General features: G+C 37.4%; 1 protein-coding gene across 4 annotated transcripts in view; it reads right to left on the bottom strand.

Moving 5' to 3' along the window:
- The window catches only part of LOC147564882 (binding protein), a 31,555-nt gene that overhangs the window by 6,165 nt on the left and 10,223 nt on the right, over positions 1-15,167 (bottom strand). For all 4 annotated transcript variants that reach the window (XR_015228347.1, XR_015228342.1, XR_015228346.1 and 1 more), the window contains exons 14-29: positions 13,262-13,417; positions 13,020-13,061; positions 12,564-12,908; positions 11,725-11,898; positions 11,450-11,610; positions 11,042-11,357; positions 10,514-10,946; positions 10,009-10,345; positions 9,548-9,736; positions 7,970-8,228; positions 7,656-7,847; positions 7,365-7,580; positions 7,066-7,242; positions 5,452-5,567; positions 1,847-2,299; positions 1,469-1,682 (exon numbers count right to left, since the gene is read on the bottom strand). Coding sequence is in view for 1 of the 4 variants with exons in the window: in XM_086650838.1 (XP_086506964.1) it covers positions 1,469-1,682; positions 1,847-2,299; positions 5,452-5,567; positions 7,066-7,242; positions 7,365-7,580; positions 7,656-7,847; positions 7,970-8,228; positions 9,548-9,736; positions 10,009-10,345; positions 10,514-10,946; positions 11,042-11,357; positions 11,450-11,610; positions 11,725-11,898; positions 12,564-12,908; positions 13,020-13,061; positions 13,262-13,417 (3,780 nt within the window). In the remaining 3 variants the exon portion in view is untranslated. The remainder of the gene's footprint in view (positions 1-1,468; positions 1,683-1,846; positions 2,300-5,451; positions 5,568-7,065; positions 7,243-7,364; positions 7,581-7,655; positions 7,848-7,969; positions 8,229-9,547; positions 9,737-10,008; positions 10,346-10,513; positions 10,947-11,041; positions 11,358-11,449; positions 11,611-11,724; positions 11,899-12,563; positions 12,909-13,019; positions 13,062-13,261; positions 13,418-15,167) is intronic.

Raw genomic sequence — 15,167 nt, 5'->3', positions numbered from 1 at the left:
CATCCCAGCAGCCTAGCAGGTATAGTGATGGAACCATCTAGTGGGAGTCGATCCACTCATTGATGGCCCAGCTGAACCCCCCTTAACGCCTTACTAATTAAGTACTTTCGCAGCAATCAAAAGAGTTGTACATTAAAAAGGGATAAATTTAGTGGATGGGGATGGTTCTGCTACAGTTGATGACGAACTCGCTTTGGGAAAAATCTATTAGTAGCTTATATGCCTAAATCAGGAATTCTAGATTTTCTAAATATGAGAATTGCAGTCAAATTAAAAGTCCTCGTTAGATGACAATAAGCCCAAGTGGAACCATATACAAACTTTACAAAGGGATGCCTCATGTTTTCTTCATCATCAAAATGAAATACAATAATCCCTTTGGTCGCAATTTTATATTTCATTATTATTTGCTATAAACGAACTGAATGTCGATTTCAACCTATAGTTCGGTGGGTCGATTCGTGGAAATACTTCCGTCAATGTGGAAATATTAACAGATCCATAAAAATGATGGAGTTGTGTAAGTGATAGAAATATGATGCAATTCTTCGTCACAAGATTATATAATTATAAAGAACCATAAAAATTATGTTACCTTACTCTAACAACAATTGATTAAGGTAGAATATAAATTATTAACGTTTTATTAAGTGATGGTATTAACTACTAATTAAATATAATAAGAATAATAAACTGAGTAGCTTAGTTGATGAAGAGAGTTGCTGTCCCGAAAGACCTAGGTTCAAAACTATTCTAGCCCTAACCCTTTACTTTTATATTTCTTACCACCATGGTACATCAAAGTTGATGTACATGATAAATAACCAAAAAATAATAGATTTTTGGTTTAGTAGGCATGTGTTCGCCTTTCTAGTCAAAAACTTATTTCTTGAAACCAGCCGCCCTTTTAGGGTTTCTCCTACGCGAGTTCTCCTTAACCCCTTTTAGGATTTGTTCCCATAAGAAGATCATGACATAGCTTAAGAAGAAGATGAAACGAATAAAAGATTGAAGAAGATAGGGACTGAATCTTTTAACTATGCCCTTTCTGTTTCATACTTACTTCAAATCAAGGTATTTGTGATGGGATTTGCAGCATTTTTCTGCTCAAAGTTGGGATAAACAGAGTATGTCAAAATATTTCAACAATTTCGTAAGAAACCTTGCATTTCTTTTATGTAGGTATGTTTTTGTGTACACTGCCCTTGAAACCGACAGATTTTAGCCATTTCAGCCCGAAATCTTTGAAATTAACACTTTTTTATATACTTATTGCTTTCTTGCTTTCATAGTTAACTCCATAATTAAGGGGCCTGCATTATATAGTTTAGATGTGGTAGTGTGATTCATTCTGTTGACCCCTCAAATAGTTAAGGGGCCTTTCAGTAGTCTGGTTCATATTAACCCCACAATAAGATGACATACTATCTGTTACTAGAGATAAGAGATAATTAAGTTTTGAACTCACTGCCATAAGAACTCTGTCTCTTTGAATTAAAGCGTTTATGGAGTCAGTTTCCTTTGCATTGCTGCCTGAATCTGATGGATCATCTTTACCAACGATGCTAGTAGCAAGCATTACCTTCCCACAGTTCACTGTTTCCCGGATCAAGTGTGATATAACGTGAAAACGAGCCCCATTATCAAGCATCCCGTATTGCAATCTGACATTGAGCAACGACCTATAGTATTTGCAACAGAAAACCATGTTACGTGGAAGAAATGCCATACATGTACAAAAACTGTGAATCTATTTTTCATACTAACAAATTAGAATACAAGTAGAAAAGACGAGTGTAAAATTGTAAAACCAATTTAGCACTTCAAAACTTGAAAAGTATCATACCAGATAAAGTACTGCAGTCTGCTCTTGCTTTGCTCGTCACTAACAACCAGAAAACAAGGCAGGAGCGAATTCACAAGCTGAACACATCTGGATGCTCTTTCAATAGAAGCTTTGCATAGATATAGAATAACAAGTCGGAAAACTATTCTTGGGCACTTATCCCCTCTAAGTAACATAGCCTTATCCACAATTTTATTTGGTTTTCCACCCAATGCGTTGCCAATACCACCTGACACAACAACTGCAGCCATTTCAGCGGCGGGAATGTTCAATGACTCTACTAAACCGCGTGCTCTTTGTCCAATAGACGGGCCTACTGATGACGAAGACTTGGGTAACATCTTATTTAGCCCCTTCCCATACATCTCACTGATTATAACCCACAGCTTGTCATACAGACTCCACCACTCTTCATCAATTATGTCAACCACATTGGAGCTAGCTTGTGGATCTCTAGAAGGAGGATAATTCCGAACCACAAGTTAGTGCAGAAGATCTGAAAACATGGTGCTAATAGGAAAGCCATATAATGAATAGGGAAGAAGGATATGAATCACTGATACACAACATAATTAGGTTTAGATAAAATGTTATTTTCAGTTAAATATTGTTTCAAATTTCAATCACCACTTAAACAGTGACTCGGTGAGAGTTCAAGATACTCCAAATGTTCAACCATGGTAGGTTCCACCTAATGCAAATATTTGAACCAACCATTTTCTTCCTCCCACCTGGGATGGCTAGGACTGAGGCAAGATGACCCAAGTGACAGCAGAAGTTACTAAACTGGTTAAGTGTACTACCAACTATGTGGCCATTAAACCCTGTCGGATGGTTTATTGGTACAACTGCCAAGTTGAAGCTGGTGTACATAATATAAACACCGAAACAAGTTAACACGTTAGGGATATATTATAGAACACTTGAAGCATGTTTCGAGGCATTAAAATACCACATTGTATACATAAACATGTTCATCACATAAGAAATTTTTGTTACTGCATATGAACTTACAACCCACTTGAATTTTTTATCCCTTTACAACTACCACTAATATTTACGTCATTGACAGTAGATATCTTCGTCTAACTTGGCTTTGAGGCACTTGGCCAGACAGTCTAATGTACAGTCGCGGAAGAGTTAGATATACTGAAAATGAAGCTAGGCCTAACAACTAAAGAGCATGACAAAAAGTACAAAAGCATAAAAATGGTGAAAATAAAAGGTAACTAGCAACTTCGGTTTTTTATTGATCAAAAGATTTTAAAATTCATGATAATAGTCATATTTATATACCTTCCACTGTTAGCGCTGATGGACAACAGCACAAGAGAATCCTAATCTCACTAAAACTCTAACATAAGAGACTCCTACCTTATATCTAACTTGAATAACAAGTTTACCCAACTAAAATAGATAAATAACAGGGTAAACAATAATTAGATAACTCCACATGAGTTGGGAACTGCTTAAAGACCTAAATTCCTGAAACACTACCCGAGATATACCCAAAATGCCCTAGCAACTACTGATCTAGGCTGCTCTCTTTAGTTGGCAGGTGCATCCCAAAGATGCCCCTGCATCATCAAGAAAAATTCAGAGGAACTCATAATATCTACAAAGATATCATTTCTAGACACTCCGATGAAATAATACACTTATCAATGAAGCAAACCGTCCATCTTTAAATAGGCATTAGAGAGCAAACCCAAGGACTGATTCTAAGCAGAATGTGGCAGATTCTTTCACCAAATGATTGCCTAATGCATTTGAGTCATATGTAAACAAGATGAGTATTACGCATAGGTTTCATGTAATGCAGTCCGAGTGGGATATTTTTAATGACTTTTGGCCCCAGTGTCTGTGTCCTACATTAACATTGTGTGTAGAATCTATTTTACTAGTGAATCGTTCATTGCCATAATACTTAATTGGTGCCTTGACAAGTACTTTTTACACGAGAGGTATATGTCTCATCTTGTGATCTTTTGTTCGTGAAGATTAACAGGAGTTCAAAGGAATCAACCAATACAAAGAAGGTATAAAGCTCTTTCTTGAACTTTGTCATTTTATGTGTAGTTATTATGTCGAATCATATAATCTAAGGCTTCGAGCATTTTATTTTTGTTATTCCAATGGACCCCTATCTTGCTCAAAAAGCTTTACTTCAACATTTTTTCAGGAAATTAAAACATCTTAAAGCCATGATGCAACGGAATAACAAAAAATTATTGCCCAAGTATCTTGAATACGAATCACCCACGAAATAATTTACATAAAATAACAAGAACAAAATCAAGACCAACACCATGAAATCTATTGGTTCTTTTGGATGGGTACCTCCTTCTGATGCTGTGTTCCTCCTTCACCAAATGCTCCTAGTAACTTAGCCTTCTTGATCACCCAATTGGAGATAGGAGTGATGGACCAAAAGCTATGGGAAATAGGGAAGGGGTTTATGGTTTTGTCACCAAGGAGAGATGGAGGACTACCACTTCTTGTGTGTTGTATGTTCCAGAACAGTTGCCGCCTTCATTTATTTATACGCAAAAAGTCCCTTCATATGCATACTCAATGCACAAACTAATGGGAGATTACACTTTAGGCGCCCTTAAAACCCCACCAAGGCTATCATAAAAACGGTCCATTAAATACACACCATTAATGTCAACAACCATAATTGACCCATTTATAACCTCCCTTCACCCACCTTATGGCACCCCAGTTAGTGGGTGTACTCTAACTAATTGAAGTGCCTCTAACCTAACGGACAGTTCCTTCATCTGTAACTGAATCGGTCTCACATCTAAGTCCAATGTGCTTTCCCTCTATAAAGCTCTTAACTGGGTTTGGGCCAAGCTCAAAACTCTTTGAGCTTTGGACCAACTCGAATCGTTATGGGTAAGTTCCACCAAATGCTAACAATTGGATACTCCCCCAGAAGGCAAGTTACAAAAATACCTTCATATACAAATTATCGTAGAATCCCTTAACCACTAATCCGACGTCTATAATTTATCTAACCTAGACTTGCATCAGCCAATCAATTATATTTACTTCTTTGTCCTTGGACCAATCATCATGCGTGCCAAATGACATGACATTTAGATCGCATCGAAACATCATTGTGCAGTTCAAGCTACACCCTGTGACTACAACAACGTCTATTACTGTGGGAACCGTATTGAGTAGACCCAATCCCGCTTAGCAATTCGTTGAACCCAACTGAGTTCAGATATTGGATCATAAAACTTAACTTACCGACCAATTCAAAGCTCTCTGTAAACCCTTATGCTCAGAAAAAAATGAAAGGCTATCAACTTGAGAAAGTAAAACCAGACCAAACTTTGAAGACTTCGTGATCACATTCGAACGACAATCATCAATTAGAGCAGACTCAGTCTTAGATTCGATACACTATTAGCGTCACAGGCCAAGTGATACAACAATCGTCACTCAGGATTTATTCTACATTACCAGGCAATTACGTAGTTGATATCAGACACTCAGAATACCATGCGACAATAAACTACATATAGGTGATATCAGATAGATATCATTGAATCAGTTATATGCAAGGTAAACATACAAGAGAGGGTAGGTACCTAGGAACTTCATCATCGGCATCATGATGAACATACTTCGTCAAAGAAGGGCTAAGCTCTTTATGACTTTCAACCTGTAGGCATTCTGGAGGAAAATCTGAGCTGCTTCCAGGATACTGCAGCAAAGACAACTTTTTCTTGAGATTGCGGTAACAAAATGTCTCAAGAAAAAAGATTCCTGTTAATAAATGTGAAGTATTCTAGCCTGAATAATGGAACATATTGCTACTAGTTTCAGTCATTATAGAAAGAAGCAATATGAACGGAGATGATAAATGATCACTAAGGCAAGGGTATGAATAGCCCAATGATCATACCCCACTCAAGCAGCATTTCTTACCCCTTGTGTAAGCTCCAAAACCTATCTCTATAACATTGTCAAGTACACGATGTTATATTTATTTTATTTTTTGAAACTTTGAATGAACTATACAAGAAAAAAAAATATTATGTACAAAAGAGATTGAGAAGGTCTTGGGATCTCTCACGATACCCAAGCCTCCCAATGTAAAACTACATCCGAAAAAGAAACATTCTTAAATTTGTCTATCTTCCTAATCCAAGAGAACAAGGTTCCTTTGATGTCTTCCATATCTATGTTGCTCGATAGGTCCTCTCCTTGAAAATTTTGTTGTTTCTATCCTTCCAAATATTCCAGACAATGGCAGCTGGGACCAATTGCCGCACTTCCTTCCTTTATCAAGTAAAGGTTTAAAATAAGAATCTGCTTGCACATCCAACTACGCAAACAGGAAGCCTCCAAGATGATGGGAGTTGGGTAGTGAAGAAATGAAAGAAAACCTATATATCTTTACCAAATATAACCACTAATCTGATATTATAAGTTGAAATATGAAAAGCAGTGGGTACGTACTTTTGAGTTTTGACATACTGCGAAGTGTGAAATAGAGAAGTGCATACTTTTGAGTTAAAACTAGAAGACTAAAATTGAGATATGATGCTACTGTACTTGTGCAAGAAATGTATTTTCACATCTTCCTGGGATTTTAAGTTATAGCTGTATTACATTTATTTATTTTATCTTGTACGATGCATTGAATAGATGGGGATTCAGCCTGATGAAAAGATGCATCATGTGTAAAGAGGCATCAGAGTCGATAAACCACAGATTCATCCACTGTCGCCACAGGCATGTGTAGCTACTTTATTCAGTACACTCAAGGTAAGCTGGTGTAGCGAAGACAGTCAAAATCGAGATCACTGGCAAGGTTCGGAAAAAAAAAAGTAAAGGGTGCAAAGAAATCAAGAACATGGTCCCAAAAGCCATAATTTGGAGCATTTGGAGTTTGGACAGATAGAAACAACAAAATCTTCAAGGAGGAGAACAGCTGCAGCAACTTAGTAGAACATGACGTAACATGTAACCTGTAATTGGGAGGCTTGGATGTCTTAACATGTAACGTAGCCTCCCTATTGTGTAGCTTGTTTAGTTTTTTCAATATATTGATTCAAAGTTTCAAAAAATAATCTAGTATTATTACTAATCACTAAAATGGAGTGTTATTTCGAAATTAAGCTTAATCTAGTGATCATTAAACACTACAAAAAAGAAGCAGAACACAAACATAAAGTCTAAAAAGGTAGTTGAAATACCGGGAGCTTAATTTCCATATCAAAGATGAGCATCTCATCAATCAGGGTCAATAGGTACAAAGTATTGTCCCGAGTTGGTTGTGAGACAAAGATGCTATCCCCAGAAGATAACTCTATGAGCTTTCCTGTTAAATCCTCAAAGATATCACGCAAAAATTTCCGGAATACAAGGTCCTCCTGCAGGAAAAATGAATAAAATTGAGACGTTGCATGTCAGTTTGACTATTATGTAAGTTAATGGAGACAGACAGAGGTATGATAAATATCAAAATTACACAGAACAGAGATTAGTAGAATACTTGATTATGCACAAGTAGGAAATTCAGAGTCTCTTCTAATTGATTCCATCCACCTTTTACCGAATTTGTATAGTGGGAAAGAACAACACAGAATAAGTTTCTCGAGAGATTGTGCTCGGATATCCTATTCTCAGATCGATCTTGTGACACGGGTTTGTAGTTCTTAAGCAAATCAAGCCTCACCGACGTCGTTAACCAGGAACTCCAACCATGTTCCTATTTAAAATGCATGCAATTAGAAGAATCCTTGAAAAAGTAGTGATAGTTCCAACAATGAAAATCACGGCATACCATGAGAGCTTCAATATTTGAAGGATTTGAGTCAAGAAGATCAAGTAAATCTCTTAGTATTTTCACTCTAGAAAACACATCATCACAGCTTGACAAGAATCTGAAAATGAGCACCAACATCTGAGGTAGGATGAATTGGGAATTATTGCTCTTACTCCGGTGTTTTTCAGGCTGACTCTGTTTTTGCAAAACCTGTGGCAGACAACGCACGTCAATTCAGTCAAATGCAAACCTTTAATTACGTTTGCATCAGCAGCAGAATAGTTAACACCACGCTAGCAGGAACCCTATCTTACTCAGAAGCAGATACCTACCTGCTTAGGGCTAGCACCACCAAGAAGAACATCAAAAATGGTAGCACACAAAATATCGGTCAATGGAAACTTGAAAAGTCTATCGGATATGGCAGGAAAAATGGGTTGCAATCTTATATCAATCTTCCTCTGATCTTCTGGAGATCTGGATCTTCCAACTGCGAGATTGAAAAACCTTGCCCCCTTCTTTTCAGATGGAAGACCAACCAAAAGTCTTCCTAAAAATTGCAACGCCAGTAGCCTCACTGGTTCAAAATCCCTATGAACAAATGGAAATAAATTAACGGATAGATGCTACAGTTGGGGGATCTACTTCAACAGCAGGGATCCAACTGTTCCTCATACTCCTTTCTATTAAGTTATACCATTTGGAAAGGTCAAGTGACTTGAATGAACTTATCAAGTGTCTCTTTCACTACTATTCATAACAGAAACAACCAAAAACTCCACATCAATTAATATATATATAGGAAAAATATCAGCACAATTATCATCTAATACACCTTACGGCATTGTATGTATACAGGCAGAAGTTATAAGCCGCCCTAGGTCAACTAAATGAAATCTCTGCATTTTTCACGAGGTTGTGACCTATGTTGAAAAAGTCGGCAACGGGGACTAGTCGACGGACCCGGGACTAGGCTTAGTCGCTAATAGTCGTATTTACACGGGACTAGTCGTATAATATAAATATATAATTTTGTTTGTATAAGTAATTATGTATAGGTATAAATATAAACATTTGAGACAAATATGAATAAATTCAGACCAACCAAAGTATTCTAAAAGCATGCTAAATGAAACACTATGAAATCATTCAACAATCACAGATATATTCAAACCCTAATAACTACATTCCAATTACAAACATGCTTTCAACAGTAAAAGACTAAGAAAACAGTAAAAAAAAGGACTGTATTTTTTCGAATCAACAAAAAAAACAACAAAATCAGCTAATTATATAAAACATTAACGATCAAAATAGACTTACTAATTTGTGTTTTTATAGAAAAAACAACATGGTCTCTAGAGAGAGAGAAAGAGTAGTTAAAAGAATAATGAAGAAGATATAGAGAGAGATGTGCTTGAAATCTGGTTTGATGAGGAGGATATCTTCAAAATCTACTTGAATCTTGTTTGATTGATGTTGAGATGAGAATATGAGTGAAGAAGCCAAACCTTCAAACCCTAGGGCAGCCTTCTCATTGGAAAATAGAAAAAAAAAAACTCTCTTATAAGTCCCGACTAGTCGGACTAGTCAGCTCGACCGTAGTCGGCCCGAGTCGGGGCTTTAGGCAAAATTAGGCCCGACTAGTGTTTTCAATCCTAGGCGAGTCGGCAAAGTGGGGACTGAGGAGTAGTCGGGGACTAGCAGGGGACTAGTCAGGACTTTTTCAACATAGGTTGTGACTGTAGCAGCAGACCATGCTTCAAGTTGAAAAATGACAACTGAAGCATCCAATACTCTTTTCTTTTGGAACTTCGAGTTTAGAGATTAAATTATTCTTATGAAGCACAGCTGAAGCAAAGAAGTATATAGGATTACTTATTGAGACCTTAATTATAGAGATGACATACCGGTGAAGAAGATTAAGGAAAATGTGACAACCACCAAGTAAATTGACTTGTTCAAGAAGCGATGAAAGCAGAGGCTTTTGAGAAACAGCTCGTAGAACCATGTGTAGCACATCCTCAATGCATGACATGTCCTCACTTGTCTCAAAAAAAGCCGTTAAGGCTTTTATATCTGATGCTGCAACGTTCTGCCTGCATATTGCAGAAGTTTCCAGATCAAATATTGAACAACAACTCACTGAAATCCAAATTTACATTTTACATATAAAAACTAGTTATCTCAAGTAATCTAGGATAATGCAACATGGTCAATCATGAACATGTATATGACCACAGCAAATGGCATTAGAACCTCTGGATGCATTCAATAATTGTTTTATTTTGCCAATCCCAGCTTGTAACTTTTTGTTTAACTTCTGTATTATTTAATAACAGTGAAGGGGGAAGGGTGCAGGAGACTCTACCTTAGGCTCATTTCGCCAAGGCTTAGTAAAAGAAGGCGTACTTTACGAATATCATCTTGACTTGGTCTCTTGCCAAGCACTTGTTTTGTTATAGGATGCAAAAGAGGCCTGCTCCCATAAGAAGAACGAGGTGTAATTTTATCCCAGTAGAACTGGCGTATTATATCAATAACACGTGGAAGCTGACACAGGCCCGTAAGCAATCTTGGATCATTATCAAATTGCTGGACCAGGAACATGTATAGTTCGCGTTGAACCTTGTAATCCGTGTACACCCAGATAAATGGATTAAGAAATATGCTCGAAATAGCATCTTTCACTAACAGCTCCGACAAGCCTAGTTGGAGGAGAAGAAAGAAGACAAAATAACAAGATTAGAAACAATTAGAACATTAAGTTCAAAGCTTTGAATGACCATGCCTTCTACTTATTAGAAAGGATGTAAGAACATAAGATAAGGCATGAAAGCTTATAATAGTAAGACAGAAAGAAAAAGTCACATTACCACAGTTTGCCACAACGTTGAACAAATGCCTCAAAGCAGAGAGTGTTTCCAAATTAAGTTTCAGAGGAGGAACTGACTGTAATAAAAACCCCAAGATCTTCAATCCAGAAAGAAGATGCATTTGCTGCTGATTTGCGAGACTCTCATCTAAAACAGAAGCAATGAGCTCAATCACTTCAGCAGTAAGGCAATCCCTTACAACTGACCTAAGCAACTTATCTCCAAGTTGTTCACTTTCTGGTGTACCGAACCTATCAAATTGGGTCAACAAAGGGAAAAATACTGAAACACCGCCTACACAGTAAATGATCTGCTGCAATAAACGGCGGGAACAGAGTTGTGTTCCAGCCATAACCAAAGCTCGAAAAGAATTCTTATCCATGGCATGGTCTTGCATTGGTGAAACATTAAACAGAGCCTTACCATTACTAGCCTGCACGAATAGATATCTGTTTCAGTTCCTTAATCATCCAAAACAAAAATTAATTGTGAACTAGCATCAATCGAGAAGAAAGAGAGAGAGAGAACCTGTGCGTTCAGACCAAAAATTATTTTGGATGCTAGGCCATCCTTCACATCAAGAAGTCCATTGGGCAATGGGTTGACCGAGGCTACGGCAACCTCATTATCAAGAAAGGAATACATATAACTTGGTCCTAAGGAGTAGATGCCTACGATTTGCTCTGAAGAAATGGCATCACTAAACATGTACACTGGACCAATCTGACCAAGCAAATGAGCTGAATTCTCAACAGAGAACATTGACTTCTCTTCTTCACAGAGAGGTGGAGATATTTTTGTTCCAATTCTACAACGTGTAATGGAATCGGTTACTTTTGCATACCTGAAGCAAGATAAATTAAAGTAAGAATATATTCCACTTCGAGATATACCTAACGAACCATATAAAACGGTTGACTAGAAGATGCATAGCACCTGCATTTCTCAGATGCTACTAGATCACCGTCAAGATAACACCGCAATTGGCTTCCCCCAGAAAATGCCCTCCCAATGCTATGAGTAACACAAAGAAAATGCCATTTCTTTGTGACAAGATTGAGAGGCAAAGAAACAGATTGCCTTTTCTGGTTGAAAGACTGCCCAAAACAGAAGATAAACTCTTAAGATAGATCGTACAAATCCAATTAAAACGGTCAGTATATGCTTAATTATCAGCGGGAAACAGAATAAAGATGAGAAGAAGCTTTCACCTCATAAACTAACTTGTCTTTACCAAGCATAGCAAAGCACCCTCTTCCGTTTTCGGTGAGAAAACTGAAAAGACCCACAGTCCCAGTCCTAGGAAAGTTCTCAATCCTGACCCAGCATGAAAAGGAAAACCCCTTATTGAGAGGCCACTGCAATGGTGTGTTTATTACAATCCCCTACAAAACCGATAAGAAAAAAGAACAAACTATCAGTTAAGTGAACATCATCATAATAATGACAAGAAGAATTCAGTCACTGAGTCACTGCGAACACAATATAATCAATCAGAACTGAATGGGGTGGTAATGAATGATGGGTGGAAGGATGATGATGGATATTTATCTCTTAAAATGATCTTATAATTGCTAGATAACTCTTTTTTTTGCTTGTTCAAACACATTAGAAACCATCTCTATTTATACTAGATGTTTTAACCCAACTAGCAAGGCCTAGAGAATTTCACATTGTAACTTACAAAATAAGCAACTAGACTTATCTCATAGTCAATCTTCTCTAGACTATCTACTTGCAAAACTACATACAACCAATTATTCTGTAGATCTCTCTAACACCTTTAGTTTCAAAAAAAATTACAGATTACTTTCTTAAAATGGGTGACATTGATGGATACAAAGTTACAAGCTTCATAAAAATCTAGAGCAGAGAAGGCAACGGTGTGATGGCATGCTAAAATAAGAGAATAAGAGGATTAATTATCCCAACTAAGCTTTCTTAGGCTACAAGTGGAAAAGAATACAAGTATTTTTTTTAATATAAAAGGAGAAACTAACATGAAACGTACAATTTGGAAGTAAGAAATGAAATTCATGTAAGAACATACAGAGTCATTTCCATTCAGATCAAAAAAAGCAGTTGGGCCCTTTTCATTAAGCATAGAGCGGATGCTGGTCAACAACAAGGAGCAATGCTGTTGCCTTGACCCAATTTCCTGATCACGGAGAAGGGCAAAAATTTTGCGTATGTCCTTTCCAGATATGCTATGTCCACCAATGACCTGAATTAGTTGTGCAATTTTCAAAATCACATTTTCTTGTTCTTCTTGGGAGAACCAATCAAGAAGGAAACTAAGCATTCCTGCTCTGACACATGAAGCTCGATTAGAGATGGAATCTCTTAGGAGCTGCTGAAGTGCATCAAGCCCGTATTGCTGCAATGAGTTACTGCTCTGCCCAACCATAAAGTCAGCCAAGAAAGGATTCAGAAAAGCATGAAATCCAACAACAGAAGAAAAATGTAATGACTAAAGAGGGAAAAAACAGAGGATGCTATTACAAACCTTTTGTAGAACACTCAAGAAAAGTACAATCACATCTTCATTCTACAAATAACAAACAAAAGAAAGTCATTAAAATGCCATTTCCTCGTACAACCAAGCCACAAATTTCTAGAGCAGGCAATCAAACATAATACGTAATCTGTACTTAGGGGGCAACAGAAGTGCAACTATAGTAAGCAGTAGCTATTTAAGCAAAGATACAACACGGAAAAAGTTATATAATGGTTCCATCAATAAATCACCTTTATTACAGGGTTCACTTTAACATCAAAGTTTCCATCCACAAGCATATCAAGCAAAGCGTTTACAAGACCTTCAGTAGGCTGACACTGGCAAAAATCCAAGAGCAAGCGTTGCAATGTCTGATAACCATTACCAACAAGAGCTCGAAATGCTTCCTGTAAGTGAAGAAAAATAAATATTGATGCACAATAACTCATGGTCATAGCTGCAAACAGAAGTAAAAGTAAAGAAGCCAAATAACATTTATTGGGAACTAGACAGCAGAATGAGGACCATCGGGAATTATAATAGCTGATAGCACAACAAAGCTAAAAATGCATTAGACATAAGATCATATGATACGAGCTTCATAATGGGAAAACTACGTGCATAGATGTAGATAAGATATGATCAGGAGTTCAGGACCACACTAAGAGAGCCAAGATTATATTGACATGATTTTTCTGGGGATTGTACGAGAATAATTTAGGCAATCGAAGATATTCTTCTAACTACATTTCAGTTCATACGCTTTAAGGAATAACTATGATTTCATCCACCAGATGTGGTCTAATATATAAATAGTTGTACTCTGTACATTGGCTCTTAAGGTGTCGTTTGGCAACACTAAAATAAGTTACTTTTTTGTTTATTTAAGTAGAAAAGTCAAAAAGTCAGTTTGGTACGCAAAAATTACTGACTTCTTTTAAGTTAAAATTTGACTTTCTTTGAAAGTTAAAATTTTTAGCTTTTGACTTCAAAGTAAAGTAACTTTTTTTTGAGACATGCATGAATTTTATTTCACGAATTTCTTTTTGTGTATCTTCGCTCCACTACCGCAACTAACCTTCTACCGTACCATTCTACACCCACCACCACCACAACAAGCATTTCACCACTCTACCTCAACTACCACCGCCACACCTTAACTACCACCTTCGTACCACCACCACCATATACCACCACACCTCGACAACAACCACCTCGTATCTCCACCACCACCACGGTACCTTCACCACCACCACCATACTTTCACCACCAACACGGTACCTTCACCACCACCACCACGATACCTCCATCATTACCACCTACATATCTTATCCACCACTTTTACCACCATCACCATACCACCACCACCACCATAACTCCGTCACTATCACTCACGTACCTTATCCACTACCACCACCGTATCCCAACCATCACCACCACCATACTTCCACCACCATCGCCACAATCATACCTCCACCACCACCCATACCTCCACCACAACCACCACCGCTGCAACCATCTTACCTTATCCACCACCACCACCGTATTTCCACAATCACCACCACCGTACTTCCACCACCACCATACTTCCACCACCATCGCCACCATCATACCACCACCACCCATACCTTCACAACCACCGTCTTTGCCACCATCGTACCTCTAGCACCACCATCAAACCTCAACCACCACCACACCCCTTCATGGCACCACCAGTACCACCAGTATTCACCACTACTTCGTATACGAGAGTAAATGTGGAAATCATAAATAAATTCAATTAAAATCAAGTATCTCTGTGAGAAAGAAAAATAAAATTATCAAAAGTAAATTGAATTACCAAACTAACTTTTTGACTTTTTTACTTGTAAGTAACATTTTTGCCAAATATACTTTTAAAACTTTTTTACTTTTTTAAAGCAGAAGAACTTCTACTACAAGCAAAAGTACTTCTACTTTTCGTTGCCAAACGACACCTAAATCTCAAATAAGTTGCTGGAGATGCAAGACAGGTCCAGAGATATTTTTGTAACAGCTAGATATGAGAAACTCTTGATGCGATAAAACATTAGAAAATTGTCCTCAAGTAAAGAACTGAAATTTAAAACAAACAACTTCAGAGTTTAAATTAAATATTTTGTTTTCAAATATAGAACG

This window comes from Eschscholzia californica, unplaced genomic scaffold (assembly GCF_041429995.1).
Source record: "Eschscholzia californica isolate CP2 unplaced genomic scaffold, dmEscCali1.0.p SCAF_1, whole genome shotgun sequence".
Taxonomy (NCBI): domain Eukaryota; kingdom Viridiplantae; phylum Streptophyta; class Magnoliopsida; order Ranunculales; family Papaveraceae; genus Eschscholzia; species Eschscholzia californica.
This window is presented reverse-complemented; position numbering and strand designations above follow the sequence as displayed.